Below are 13,615 nucleotides of genomic sequence, written 5' to 3'. Positions count from 1 at the left end.
TATATGTTAAAATTGCAGTTAAAAACAAGAAACATTAGTAAGAACAAAACATAGACTTCAGCACAACATAGGTGTGAAACACAAAGTGATAACGATATTAAAACTAAATGTTACAGGGAGGGATCATAATATGCATACACAGGAGGCAAATTAATAATTAAAGGTTTGAAAGCTTTGTCTACTTTATTTGGGACTGTTGTTCCTGGAGTCTTCTATTTCGCTCTAGTCATGGCAAACCACACACACTGAATTGAAACCAACATTCTTGGGGACAACATGTATTTTCCACACAAGAAAGACCCCAAACTATAATTGAAGTGAAAGTATTCTGCTAAACATCAACCATATCAAATGCTTGAATTGAATCACACGAACTCTTATCAGAATAGACCACAAATGCTGCATGCCATCTGAATGTCTGGGAAGCGTTTGTGAACAATGAATATGGAAGATTAAATGAGTATAGGGCCGAGACGCACAGAAACAGACACATTTCCCTGTGAGTGATTAATAATACAACTGAAATAGTTTCCTGGAGCTGTAAGCAAGTCAAAACGGTGTGTTTTGGCCAGTAAAGGTCAGTAAAGATTGATGCCTTGCGCTCTCTTCAGGGCCTTTTCTCCTCCGAGGTGTTTTGGTTCAGTTTGCGTCTTTCTCCGCAGAGAGCGCTGTTCGCGTGCAGCAGCAGGAGTCACATGATCCACTCAGATCCTGTCTGCTCCGACTACAAGCTGCACAGTCTGAGGTAAACCTGGCGCACAAACTACCGCTTTTAAGTTGTTTTCCCCCCTATCTTTTCTCGGAACATCAAAATTAGTTTGGGTTACACTTTGCGGGTGCGTAAAAGAGATGGCACACTTTGTGCGTAATCCCGTGTAGCAATCCAAAAAACATCAACAGTGTCCATATTTTTTTTTTTTTTTTTTTTTACTATTGCCGGATGATGTATAGTTGTCTTGATGAGTCTAAAGTCTGATGCAGGCGTGTTCTTTCCCCTGGAGTGAGTTACGAGGCTGAACTCATCAGACGAGCGAGCACTCCTTCTCATTGTGTGCGTTTGTGTCTCCTGCAGGACCATGAAGCTGATCATCCTCAATGACTACGACCAGGCGAGCGAGTGGGCTGCAAAGTACATCAGAAACCGGATCTTATTGTTCAAACCAAACCCCAACAAATACTTCACCCTGGGGCTCCCAACAGGTGAGAGGAAGAAGCGCCGTTGAGGTTCATTTTGTCACAATGTGAACTTGACTGATCCTCCCACATCTGCTGATTCGGTGCGTGCAGAGGAAACTGTGCAAGGACGTTGTTTTCCATTTCAGCTTTTTTGTGTTTCCTCCATAACGCATACCAACGCGTGTATGAGTGGCATCTGGTTGCATTTACGATTTTTAACAATTTGCTCTGCACATTTAGAGTGCAGTTAACTTATGGTTTTACCGCTTGTGTTGCGAAGTCCTCACATGACTTTAAGAAGAAGGACGTCAAATATACAGCCTGGCTCAAAACATGCAACTTTCGGGCAAACATCAGTGCTCTTGGCTTGAATCTTTGTTCCTTTTCAGGAAGCACTCCTTTAGGCTGTTACAAGAAGCTGATTGAATACTACAAGAATGGGGAAGTCTCTTTCCAGTATGTGAAGACTTTCAACATGGACGAATATGTCGGTGAGTCTTCAGCCGTTTCTCTTTCACTCTCTCCTGAAACTGAAACTGCTGTGGTCTCGCACATGAAATGGTCATAAACTCCTTCACAGGACTCCCCAGAGATCACCCTGAGAGCTACCACTCCTTCATGTGGAATAACTTCTTCAAGCACATCGACATAAGATCAGAAAACACCCACATCCTCGATGGCAACGCCGCCGACCTTCAGGCCGAGTGCAAAGCCTTCGAGGAGAAGATAACGGCTGCTGGTGGGATTGAGCTGTTTGTTGGAGGTCAGGGCTCAGAGCTGTTCTGATACCGAGTTGTTTGCACTGCACAGCTTGAAAGCAACTCATTTCATCTTGGTCTGTTCCAGGTATTGGGCCTGATGGCCACATTGCCTTCAATGAGCCTGGTTCCAGTCTGGCCTCCAGGACCAGAGTCAAGACCCTGGCGCAGGAAACCATCATGGCGAACGCCCGCTTCTTTGACGGAGATCTGTCAAAGGTTCCCACCATGGCACTGACTGTGGGAGTGGGCACCGTCATGGACGCAAAGGAGGTCAGGAGCCCAGGTTGAATTCAACCACGTAACGATGTTTGTGTTTTGCTTCTGTTGTCGCCGTTTGATCTCGGAACATGCGGCGTGTAAGAAATGATTATCATCTCTCCCGTGCATCAAAACTCCACAGCCCTCTTTCTCTGTCACGCAGGCAGAGGCTAAATAAAAAGTACTGGAAAATGATACTTGCATGGATTGAAATGTATTCACTTAAGTAAAGGGACAAAGTAGTCTTGGAACACATCACTCAAAGGGTTTGACACTTCTTTACCCCATGTGATTGTTTTCCTGTTATCAGCCCTTTGATTCACTTTCACTTTTCAAAAAAAAATCTTTCCACAAAGATCCTGGTTTAAGCCCAGTCTGAGTCCACACCTCGGGGGTCTTTCTGTGTGGGATTTGCATGTCTACTTTGAACGACAAGGCTCATGAAGTTATGTACATGAAAATGACTCCTTGTGAACAGTGCAGGGCTTGTTTGTGACGTGCAACGTCCAACCCTGCGCACGGGTCACATTTTCAATTTATTTTCAGGTCATGATTCTCATCACTGGAGCGCACAAGGCCTTCGCCTTGTACAAAGCCATAGAAGAGGGCGTCAATCACATGTGGACAGTGTCTGCCTTCCAGCAACACCCGCTGACCGTTTTCGTATGTGACGAAGACGCCACCCTGGAGCTGCGCGTTAAAACTGTGAAGTATTTCAAAGGTGAGGCCGATTCAGGGAGGAGCCAGTTAAGCAGCTGACGGTGCATGAAGTGTGTGTCTCTGTCATCAAAAGCTGCAGATACAGATTGTACTGACAAAAAGAAAAGCAAGACAACTGTGAGTCACAGAAAACATGCCGAGTCTTGTTCTCTCTCTCTGTCTCTCTCTGCAGGGATGATGCATGTGCACAACAAGCTGGTAGAATCACTTCCTCCCGAGTCCAAGCAGAACTGAAGAGGTTTCTTCTGCTGTTGTGATTACTTGTGGTTAAAAAAAAAAAAAAGAAGAAAAATCACACTCCAATGATTCCTTCATCACCTGGTGGAGAACAGGTAGTGCTCGGAGTCGACCACATCTTATCAAGTGCTGGTGTAGTGCAGTTTGCCAGGTATTCAAGTGATTGTATGCCCAACTTTGTTTTTCATTTGTTCTTTGTAATAAAATGAATGTGATTTGCATACCTTCTATGTCTGTTTTATAGGTTTTAGTCTGCACTTTGAATTATATTAGAACTCTTCATGTTGCGATGACAGACATTGTCACTGTCAGGCATTTGAAAGGAAAATGTTTATTCACTCCATAAACTGACAAAGCTATAGAATATTACTTATTCTACTCTCACATTAAGAAGCTTAACACTCACAGATGGATTATAAGATATCTTTTTGCTCACAAATAATTGGAGTCATTTGCCACTACAAACACAAATCAATAAATACCCAAATAAAACTTGTATAAATAAAATCCCTGCTAAAGTTGGATGCTCTAAATGAATTTCGGCATACAGAATATTTTTCCTTAATTTGTTAAACAGCGACTCAATTGTTTCAGAACTATTTGTCATCTAATTATGTGAAATACTGTCAAATTTGGAAACGTTTGAAAAGGTTTCATTCTTATGTCTGACAAAAATACATATTTGTATATGCATTGCATCGTGTGTTAAATGAAAACGATAACATGGGAAGGTTTTGGGATGGGTGATTTGTTTTTTTTCTTACGGCGGATGATACAAGGTTGAAAATATTAGCATATCTATTGTGAAATTGCACTGCCGGAGAGTGTTGGAAGTTCCCCACGGCCCCTGAAGGCAGCAGTATGGGAGTTTCCCACGGCCCCTGAAGGCAGCACCGGAGCAGCACTCGGAGAGAAGGAAGGAGATGGCCGACTAGGAGACACCGTGATCCCCGCTACTTCTACTACACACACTCCTCTGCGCAGAACACGCGTTTGCCAGCGGCAGCAGCAAGAGGACGGGTTTCGTATTTCCTCGCTCTTCCACAATGGCTGAGCCGAACAGCGGCGTGAGGTACCAGGAGGTGGGTAACAGGTAGAAATGTGAGCTAATGGCTAAGAGCCGCTTGTCAGCTAGCGGGAGTCACAACAACGAAGCCCCCCGGCCGACGTCTGACCGCAGGCCGCCGGGCCTCAACCTCGGATCTCTCCACACTCGAGCCCTCGGAACACACAGCTTCGGGTTCGTGCTGCTTCCCGGGCCGGTCAGGCGGGCGGGCGTCGTGAGCCGCGGTTCTGCTGGCCTCGTCACGAGTGTCGTTGTGTAGTTTTACTGTGTGAAGCTTGATCGTCCACGATCAGGTCTGTGTGTCAGACTTTCCAGGGTGTGTGAACCCCCACCCCCCCACTGTGTCTGCCACTCTGCTGGCTTTTCTGATTTATTTCTCATTAAATATACCTCATCTTGGTGTCAACAAAAGGTTTGGGAGCCCTTGTTATAAAGCACACACTAAAAGCTGACAGACCTGTTCCAAGATAGCCAATGTACTTTAACCAAGCCTGCTCAAGTGTATTTGACCAATCAGAATGAGTCTTACTGCACCAAGTTGTCCATTATTCCAGAATTATATCATACCTGGTGGCAGCATGTGATCGAATGTAAACCAAAAGATAGTATAGTTGCGTTCTAATTGGGTCTGAGGAGAGAGAGCACTGTTATTTGGAAGTACAAAAAAACATCAACCTAGAATTTATTGTTATACTAAACCACAATATCGTGTGTTCAGTCATAACTGAGACGTTTATGTCCGTAAATGTTCTGGGACATAAAGATAATTGTCTTGTTGTATGATTATTTCAGCTCTCGAGTTCCTGGCATGTTTGGTGTACCCACTGCTCTCTTTACGTTGTTATTATGTTATTATGCTATTATGTTATGTACACAATCTCTACACAACCTTGTCTTTTAATGTTGGGTAGTTAATTTCATGCTTTATTCAGTTGATCAGTCAACTAATTTTCTTTTCCTGCTATAATGCCTCACACACAGTTGTTTACAGTTGAATATTGATCTTTGATGTCTGAAATATTTTCTCTTTTATTGTGTTTTTTTTTCTTCCAATCGCTATAAATTGGGAGTATAAGAAAACAAAAACCCAAACCCAATTTAATATCGGAATGCATCTCACAGAATTTTGAGTGTTCAAGCGTCTAGTTCATACAGTTCCAAACTATTGAATCATGGAACAGAATTGAAGGCACAGATCTGTTGGGACTTATTGACTGAAGTCATGAAGACCCGAGGCGACGTGTTGACAGATTCCCGTTAAGAGGCGGATGGAACGTAAACACGCCCGCGCGACGCCATAATATGGCGAGTCCAAACTGCGCCGTGGGTTTTGTGACACACCGTAAAGAAGCGCGTTCCGAAATCGACTGGAATACCCTTGTGTTATTGTGACTGTCATGTTTTTTTGTGTGTGTGAAAGGATGTAATTTGACGCTGGGCTCTGTGTTGTGTGTTGACGTTGGTTCAGCTGGTGAACGAGGAGGATCCGGCCCCGCCGTCCCTCCAGGGTCCCGCCCAGGACGCGCCACCGCCCTACAGCAGCGTCGCTGCAGCAAATGCAGGTTAGGAGGCCGAGCGGCTCTCTCTCGCTCAACAGCCGCTAACTCCACTTTGAATTATTCAAAACCAAAAAGTACACGACGCGCGCTCTCCGGGATGTTATAATAAAACCAAAAGTAAACACACGCGCTCATTGGATTTCTGTAAACTAACTTATGCCTCTGCTCAGCCGGCACGTCAGTGTCGAAGCGGCTCGACAAATTCAGCTTGTAACATTCGATTCATTCATATCCTGTCCATATAATCTGTGAGCCGCTCCGTCATCGTAAAGCAGAAGGACCCGGGGCGATGCCGTGCGTCTAATCTGCCGTCTTAAGAGGCCAGGGGTCAACCGGTTGCATAAGTGTGTGGCGCTCTGGCGCTCTTCCTGGACGAGTCCATCGATCTGTTTCGTTGCCGTTAGCGTCTAAACGACACGGAGGAGGTTTACTGGAGCGCAGCCAAATGAGCCACGCTAATGTTCTGGCTGGTACGGAGGGAGGGGGGAGGGGGGGGGACATAAAGAGTAATGACTTTCTGCTTTTATTATTCTAAGCTTGCTGCTTCTCTTTGAGGCGGAAGTGAAAGCATTTTTTTTTTTAATCAGTCAGCAGTAAAAACTTTCAGAACAGCATGTGAGGGAGTGACGGGACGCGTAGCGGCTCTCCAGCGGACACTGACATGCAGTTTTAACGTCAGCGGGGTTCGAAGGTGTGCGGCGAGTTCTCCCCCGAGAGGGCGGAGCCAGAGCTCTCCTGCCGCCGCTCGATATCCGCTCTCACCTGCGTCGTCATCCCCTCGTCGATCTCTCCACGGATAATGCCCCGACGGTTACCTCCTCGTTAATTTTTTTTCCCGCTGCGCCCACAGCCTTCTTTGAATACAAGGAGGACGGCGGCAGGTTGCCGAACCCGCCGTCCTACAGCGTCGCCACCACTTTGCCCTCCTACGACGAAGCGGAGAGGAGCAAAGCGGAGGCCGCCGTCCCCCTGGTCCCCGGACGAGTCACGGTATCTCACCGCCGCCACCTCGGGCACAAAGCATACATTAAAACAAAAAAACCAGACTGAAGGTGAACAGGAGCTGCTGTTTTGTTACAGGAGGAGGACTTCGTGGCCAGAGATGACTTTGAAGACGCCGATCAGCTGCGAATAGGAAACGACGGCATCTTCATGCTCACCTTCTTCAGTAGGAAACGAATCAAACACCTTTTCTACATTTCCTACCAATCAAAACCAAAATTTAACCATTGTCCCGACTCCCAGTGAATGAACGACCAATGTTTCCCTGCACCCAGTGGCATTCCTCTTCAACTGGATCGGCTTCTTCTTGTCGTTCTGCCTGACCACGTCGGCCGCCGGGCGGTACGGCGCCATCTCGGGCTTCGGCCTGTCCCTCATCAAATGGGTTCTCATCGTCAGGGTGAGCGCTTCTTCACTCCTTCAGCCGCTTCACCGTCCCCGCCGTTTGTCGGGGCATGTGCTCTTGAGAGCCGCTCACAGCGATCCTCTTGTTTTTTGTTTTTTTTCAGTTTTCCACCTATTTCCCCGGTTACTTCGACGGCCAGTACTGGCTGTGGTGGGTGTTCTTGGCCCTGGGTGAGTTGGGAACACAATTTCTGTCCGAACATGTTTTTCACCTGCGCCGACATTTGAATTGTCTTGATCGTTCCCTCTCTCTCTCTCTCCCTCTGCACCGCTTCAGGCTTCATGCTTTTTGTCCGAGGGTTTGTGAACTACTCCAGAGTGCGCAAGTTGGCCGATCCCACTTACGCCACTCTTCCCCGGACGAGGGTCCTCTTCATCTATTAAAGGTAAGTCAGGACGGTCCCGTCACAGTCGCCATGCGATCAATGTAAACTTGTCGTTTCGTCTCCCCACGTTAAATGCAGGTTGCGACCGGAGCGGACACGGCGAGGACGAGACGTTTCAGACGAAAGTGAAGGCGTTTGGTTCCGGATGGAGGGAGGCTCTCGATGAAATATTCAGGAATTATATCATTTGTTTAAAAATTTTTTTTTGTTTTTTTGGAACTTTATTAATGGGAAGTGATTAACAGTGGTAGTCCCTCAATGTATTCATTAGTGGCGAATGTTAAAAGTGCTATTTACATCTGTCTGTAACGTATGAGTAATGCCTTATATCATTTGATGGTAGTGTACGAGCATGCATCTGCCCTGAAGTCCAGTCAATAGGGAGGGTCGGTCTCTTGTTGGTGGTACTTGAAGCCAGCAGGTATTTATTAGTATGACACTCTGTAGACTCGCCATAGCATGCAGCACACTTTGTAATCTGCACTAATCTCACTTCAGCGCGCTATCAGGCTGTTTTAGACGCACTTAAGCTTTCATTAGGATAAAACACACGACCACCACCATGCGTCACTCGCCCCCGTCGGCTTTATAAGCGGTGTTGCTTTGTCCCTTTGACCACCAGGGGGCACTGTCGTCTGCAGCTGTCCAGTCCCCCCAACAAAGCCTTTCGGCAAGGGCATCGTGTTCGTGAAACATACTGGCTTGTCAGTAAACACAGCAGAAATACGGTTTTTGACGGTTAAATGGTTTGTTGTGCATTAAATCGGGTGGAATTCCTCCACCTGGAAAGAGAATCGGCGACAGAAACTGCAGCCACAACGCAGATGCTTCTTGTTCCTTCTTCTTCTAAACAGATAAGCACAGTTTCTGCAGCCTGTCCCGCAAAGAAGCTTATTGATGAGTTTCGCACGTTTGGCTCAAATGATCATGAATCAAAATAGAAACTAAATTCCTTTTCCAGGTGGGCTTTTGCCTTAAGGTCCATTTAACAGATAAAGGAAAGTTTTCTCTTTCTTTTTATAATCTTAAAAAGAAGAAAAAACGCTCACACGGTGTAATTAAGTTTGAGCTTCTATGGGTATTAATAATATCAAAGAATGTTGTGCAGGTGCACTTTTTAGAGAAATAGCCAATCGAATCCAGGGGATGATTGAGTTCACTTCATACTTCTGCCATGGCTTTAATTCCACACCAGTCATGCTTGTTTTGTATGTGACGTAGAGCTGCGACCTTTGAGATTCTGTTGTTATGAAACTGTACATAAAATGTTTAGTGTTTAATAAATGTCACTTTCAGTGAGTATTGTGGCTTGTCTGTTATTGACTGTACAGGTATGGAAACACTTCAAGCCCCTTTTTTGTTTTATTTATCATTTTAGCTGATAACTCACTAAAAAAATTACATCTCACAACATCCAATATTTCATCATATTTATTTATTATGGGTACTTTTGCACCACAGCGGCATCTAGTGGCAGCAATGAGCTACTGCTGAAATCAAACAAGATCCTGAGCTGAGGGATAAACTGCACTTGTGATCATAAGCATCGTCGATGTCAATAAATACATTTCTGATCATTTAAAGTATTTCTTGGCACAGCTTAAATGATGAAGAAACTAAAACAAGAAGTGATTCATAGCATATTTAACTAAACCTACTTTAGTCAGTGCGAAAAGTCAGTTCATACATTGATTATAAAAAACGAAAGTGACATTCTTTGACAGTTGAGTAACCACAACACTCGAACAAACACGTTTCTGTTATTGATGAGAAAAACCTGCAAGCCATTTCGGAAACCATTTCCTCTTTCAATAACTGCAGGATTACCATCAGTCAGCTGGAAGTTAATATGATTCAGGTATGAAGCGGCCCCGGGAATAATCCCAGGGACGGATGCAGACGGAAATCAGAAGCAGACGAGCTGCAGGTTGCGTCTGCGCCATGATGTCGGTTTCTTGTTTTGTTCGCGTTCGGATTAATAACCCGCTCCGAAACAAATGGGACGATAAGGAGAGTTTACACTGTTTCAGCATAAATACTCGTCAAAAACTAAACGGCAGGACTCATGACGAGTAAACAGAATAGCTACGAGGGCTGGTGCCTGTCTTTTCTAAACTAGGGGGAGGTATCGTCTGCATGTGTGTGTGTGTGTGTGTGTGTCTTTAGCCCCGGGAGTCGTCCAGCGGTCTCGGCAGGAAGAAGATGGCCTTCTGTCCGATGTGCGTTCTCGGGCCCAGTTTGGGTTTTCCATTCTTCTTCAGGGCGACGTACCAGTTGTGCTCCTGGTACTTGTGGGACTGATACGTGTTGTAGTGGTTCTCCTCCAGCTTCTCCAGGAAGTAGCATTCATCTGTGACTGCGGGCTGACACCAACACCCCACATGTGTGTCAAGAAGTATTTACAATGCAGCTGGACCCCCCCCCTCCCCCCCCCCCCAACCCACACCCCCCCTCCTCCACCACCTCATGAATCATCAGCGCTGGGTACTCACTGAGCTGTACAAGCGTCCTTCGTCGCTCATGGCCAGATAACGCTGGGCTTCTGTTCCTCGGATGACCACGACGCCTCGGGCCACGGCTTTGAGTTTTAAAACGGCTTAGAAGGGAAACGGTGAAAGGTGAGAGAAATTTAAGATATGAAAACGTCTCTGGCAAACATGCCGTTTTATAAGGATGACTGATCAAGTAAATGGCAAAAAACAAAATGGGATGAGGACCAAATTTTTAAAAAAAAGAAGGGAGACAGGATTAGGAAAAAGGAGGAAATTGGTTAATGAGACAAGTCGACCGGAGATTAAATAAGAATGTAAAAAAAAAAAAGGAAATGAGGAAGGAAGTAATGAATGATGACAGAGGACACAAGGAAATGGAGACGGAGGAGGAGGAGAGTGTAAACTGGGAACAGCTCAAGTGGACCAACTGGTGCAGAAGACAGGAAAACCACAAGGAAACTTGGAAAGGAAGCATGAATCAAAAGATCAGGAGTAAAGAAACAGTGAGAGAGAGGAAAAGAAAAACACCAACAGAATGACAAACTGACCTAAATCCAAGTGCAACAATTTGAGTTTATTGCAGCCGTATGAACAAGTGCAAAATGTATAATAATATTATATTTAAAGGGGAGTCCAAAACACAAAATGAGCCAGTGAAATAGCAATAAAGGTCTTTCTAAAATCTTTAAATGTATAGAAATGTTAGTATTTTTTTTTTAAAACCCAAGTGAAGGAAAATATAGTGAAAATGTTCATTTAAATGTGAGATTGAAAAAGAACTAATTAAACAGATAATTTTAAGTTTCAGTTAAAAAAAACAACCCTGTAATGATCACCAGTAGGCTAAAACTAAGTGTAATATCCATCCAGTGTGATAAATAAATAAAAACAATTCCAACACACCTGAAAATTTATTCCATAGTTATAGACCTCTTTTAAGTACTTTAACTGTACTTTGTAGGCTTCTTTCTATTGTATATATATATATATTTCAAATCTGCTTGTTTATTTCCTTTTCTGTCACTTTTCTAATTTTTAGTTAGTATCGAATGAAAAGTAAACTTTTATCTATCTTTTCATGCTGTATAATACTAAATGTTTGAATAAACATTGTTTTCAGTTCCCAATGTATGTACTGGGAGGGAGAAATAGATGCTGCAGAATCTTTATTTATTTCTGAGCAGAATGAAGTGCAGTGATGATGATGATGATGATGATGATGTCCTGGAGGTCGTTTCCTGCAGCATGGAGCCATCGGGCGTCAGTGCATGGAGCCTGACGCCCCACTGCGGTGCAGCAGCTGCGGCAGGCCCCCCCGGGAAGACGAGTGCTCCGCGTGGCGCAGTCTTACCGTGAGCGTCCCGGTCCTCCCTCTGGCCCCGCACCGTCCCGTCGGCCAGGATCTGCAGGTGATATCCGCCATTCATGCAGTACAGCCGCGTGGGCCGCCGGTAGTCCTGCACCGGGAGCGACCCGCAGACCACCGATTGATCCCCCACTGCTTCCAAGTCCCCGTCCGCCATCCTGGTCGCAGGAAGCCCCTCGTAGAGTTGACTCCCCCCGGGCAACTGGTCAGGTGTTTCCAGGCTCGTGAACGCGCGCAGAGACCACACAGCAAGCTTGATGCGCGCGGCCGTCTCTAATGTGGTGAAGCTTGAAGAGATGAACCTGCAAACTACTGTTTCCAACTCTGTAGGCCACCACTGCCATAATGATTTAAATTTGGGTCCAGAACTCTAAATTTAGTAATAAAGGTGTTGATTATGTTTCTTGAAAGTTTTTTTTTTTTTTTTTTCAAAAGAAGAAAAACAACCTGCTGGGAATTGAGGAAGGTGTTTATTTCTTCGAGGACTTCTGGTATTACAACTGGTTTATGTGTATGTCCAGGCTTTGTCCTCATTCCAATAAGAAAAAAAAATTGTAAAGTTATTCTGAAGCTCTTGGTAACAAGAAACTAAACAATAAAACCACCAAAATACAAAAACAAAACAAAACAGGGCCGCAGAAGCCCTAAACTGACTCATTACTGCCACCTAATGTACAAAACGGGTATTAGCCAACTTCAGGTTGATCATGAAATTTCCCTCAAAAGTCAAATATCCTGAACTGAGTAGTGGAAAAGCAAGCTGCCAGGTTTTAAATATAAATAAAAATAATTATACACTGTAAATTGTATAAATGTGTAAAAGCCTTGGAGTCGCTTGTGTTTGAAATCAGCTGTTAAAGAATCAGTCAAAGACGTTCGGTTCGACCTTTAATCAATGGAGGAAAAGATCAAGAGGAGTCACACTACAGAGGAGAAATAATACAGAGGGGAGGAGGAGGGGGGGGGGGGGTACTGAAAAACTATTATTTGGAGACAAATACACCACATTTTCTTTACAATGGATTATATGTACATATTAAACTTGTCTTAAGCAAAACAAAGCTTTTTTTTTTCTTTTTTTTTTAGAGAAAGCATATACCAGTGAAACATGATCCGCCCTTTATAATTCTCAAAAAGTTAATGTCTGCATATGTTTTATACAAAATAGATTTTCAAACAATATTTGGGTAGTGCAAATCTTTTTAGATTCAAGCTGGTTGATTACTTTCACAAACAGTTTTGTGTGTGAAAAAGACCGACTCCTATCCTATTCACAGTATTACACAATTTGACCAAAGCAGTCATGTTAGAGTAAAAAAAAAAAAAAAGAGAGACAACAAAACAATGTGTTTTTAAAAATTGAGAACTGTACATTTGTCTTGTTTCGTCACGTTACACTGAATCTGTGTGAATTTGCTTTGGTCACCTTGTAGTCAAACATCAAATAGGCTTATGTGAGCAGTCTTGTTGGACTGATGATTCCTGAATATTCGGAAAAAAATCTGACCTGCAGAGAAAAAAAAAAGTTCTATGTGAATCTCCTGTATGCAGATAGCTTATATCAGATATGAGGAAAGAAAACAAATTGAAAAAAAAAAAGAAATTAGTTGAAGTAGCAGTTGTGTTCTGTGGTTGAGAGTATGTTTGTTTCTATTGCATATTCGGGCATCCTCCTCAAAAATGTACAGCAGAGTAATCAGGATACATTTTTGAGCAAGAAGAGGCAAGTGTGTGATTTCATATATAGATATATATTAATATATTATATAAAACCTGTTTAAATGAAGAGCAGCAGCAGCAGCAGCAGCGGTAGAGATGTGGATACACTGAATGTGAAAGTAACCCACGAGTGACCCCTCTTTAATGGTTCGGAATCAGCCTCAAAGAATAAAAAAAAAAAAAAATAAAAATAAAAATGAAGAAGCGTCCGTTTGTCTGAGCCTAAAGAGATGAGCGACGCCGGTGACAGCAGACTCGCTTTTTCCTTTCCCGACAAATAAACACCGGGAAAGACACGAAACAGACACGCAGGAAATCCAAACTGTTTTTGGTTCTTCAACTAAAACGTAGACAGACGACATGTGTATCACAAAAAAAACAAAACAAAAAAAACAACAACCCAAAAACATCCTGAATATTGGAGCAGTTTAAAAAAAAAAAATCACGAGTGGTTTTGTTATTGATCGT

At 43.8% G+C, this 13,615-nt stretch overlaps 3 protein-coding genes across 5 annotated transcripts; 2 read left to right on the top strand and 1 right to left on the bottom strand.

Annotated features, from left to right (window-relative positions):
* Positions 1 to 700: 700 nt before the first annotated feature.
* gnpda1 (glucosamine-6-phosphate deaminase 1) lies at positions 701 to 3,373 on the top strand. 3 transcript variants are annotated; one of them, XM_080502814.1, is made up of 7 exons: positions 701 to 745; positions 1,073 to 1,200; positions 1,566 to 1,667; positions 1,757 to 1,939; positions 2,023 to 2,207; positions 2,742 to 2,916; positions 3,088 to 3,373. In XM_080502814.1, the coding sequence occupies exons 2-7, from the start codon at positions 1,077 to 1,079 to the stop codon at positions 3,147 to 3,149; spliced, it is 831 nt and encodes a 276-aa protein (XP_080358940.1). In that variant the 5' UTR covers positions 701 to 745; positions 1,073 to 1,076; the 3' UTR covers positions 3,150 to 3,373. The 3 variants fall into 3 exon arrangements, with proteins under 3 accessions (XP_080358940.1, XP_080358942.1, XP_080358941.1); XM_080502816.1 differs by lacking the exon at positions 701 to 745 and adding an exon at positions 764 to 836; XM_080502815.1 differs by lacking the exon at positions 701 to 745 and adding an exon at positions 977 to 1,000.
* A 689-nt stretch (positions 3,374 to 4,062) lies between these two features.
* Positions 4,063 to 8,870, top strand: LOC308134844 (NEDD4 family-interacting protein 1-like). Its single transcript, XM_080502674.1, has 8 exons — positions 4,063 to 4,234; positions 5,687 to 5,780; positions 6,628 to 6,767; positions 6,858 to 6,945; positions 7,055 to 7,179; positions 7,289 to 7,355; positions 7,462 to 7,570; positions 7,649 to 8,870. Exons 1-7 carry the CDS (start codon positions 4,199 to 4,201, stop codon positions 7,566 to 7,568), a joined length of 657 nt encoding a protein of 218 aa, XP_080358800.1. The 5' UTR covers positions 4,063 to 4,198; the 3' UTR covers positions 7,569 to 7,570; positions 7,649 to 8,870.
* A 290-nt stretch (positions 8,871 to 9,160) lies between these two features.
* On the bottom strand, positions 9,161 to 11,687 carry fgf1a (fibroblast growth factor 1a). Its single transcript, XM_080501949.1, has 3 exons — positions 11,414 to 11,687; positions 10,063 to 10,166; positions 9,161 to 9,933 (listed from the first exon to the last, which is right to left on the bottom strand). Exons 1-3 carry the CDS (start codon positions 11,583 to 11,585, stop codon positions 9,733 to 9,735), a joined length of 477 nt encoding a protein of 158 aa, XP_080358075.1. The 5' UTR covers positions 11,586 to 11,687; the 3' UTR covers positions 9,161 to 9,732.
* Positions 11,688 to 13,615: the final 1,928 nt, after the last annotated feature.

This window comes from Blennius ocellaris (genome assembly GCF_963422515.1).
Source record: "Blennius ocellaris genome assembly, chromosome: 9".
In the NCBI taxonomy this organism is placed as follows: Eukaryota; Metazoa; Chordata; class Actinopteri; order Blenniiformes; family Blenniidae; genus Blennius; species Blennius ocellaris.
Note: the sequence above shows the minus strand (reverse complement) of the source record. Positions and strands in the feature narration are given on the sequence as shown.

Excerpts from the sequence above, each read along its gene's own strand:
- fgf1a (XM_080501949.1), bottom strand. The coding sequence starts at position 11,585 with ATGGCGGACGGGGACTTGGAAGCAGTGGGGGATCAATCGGTGGTCTGC. Across the intron at positions 10,167-11,413 it reads GGAGGACCGGGACGCTCACG|CCGTTTTAAAACTCAAAGCC; the intron begins GTAAGACTGCGC and ends TTCCCTTCTAAG. Across the intron at positions 9,934-10,062 it reads AAGGACGCTTGTACAGCTCA|CCCGCAGTCACAGATGAATG; the intron begins GTGAGTACCCAG and ends TGTTGGTGTCAG.
- gnpda1 (XM_080502814.1), top strand. The coding sequence starts at position 1,077 with ATGAAGCTGATCATCCTCAATGACTACGACCAGGCGAGCGAGTGGGCT. Across the intron at positions 1,940-2,022 it reads GATTGAGCTGTTTGTTGGAG|GTATTGGGCCTGATGGCCAC; the intron begins GTCAGGGCTCAG and ends GGTCTGTTCCAG. Across the intron at positions 2,208-2,741 it reads CCGTCATGGACGCAAAGGAG|GTCATGATTCTCATCACTGG; the intron begins GTCAGGAGCCCA and ends ATTTATTTTCAG.
- LOC308134844 (XM_080502674.1), top strand. The coding sequence starts at position 4,199 with ATGGCTGAGCCGAACAGCGGCGTGAGGTACCAGGAG. Across the intron at positions 5,781-6,627 it reads CGTCGCTGCAGCAAATGCAG|CCTTCTTTGAATACAAGGAG; the intron begins GTTAGGAGGCCG and ends CTGCGCCCACAG. Across the intron at positions 7,356-7,461 it reads GTGGGTGTTCTTGGCCCTGG|GCTTCATGCTTTTTGTCCGA; the intron begins GTGAGTTGGGAA and ends GCACCGCTTCAG.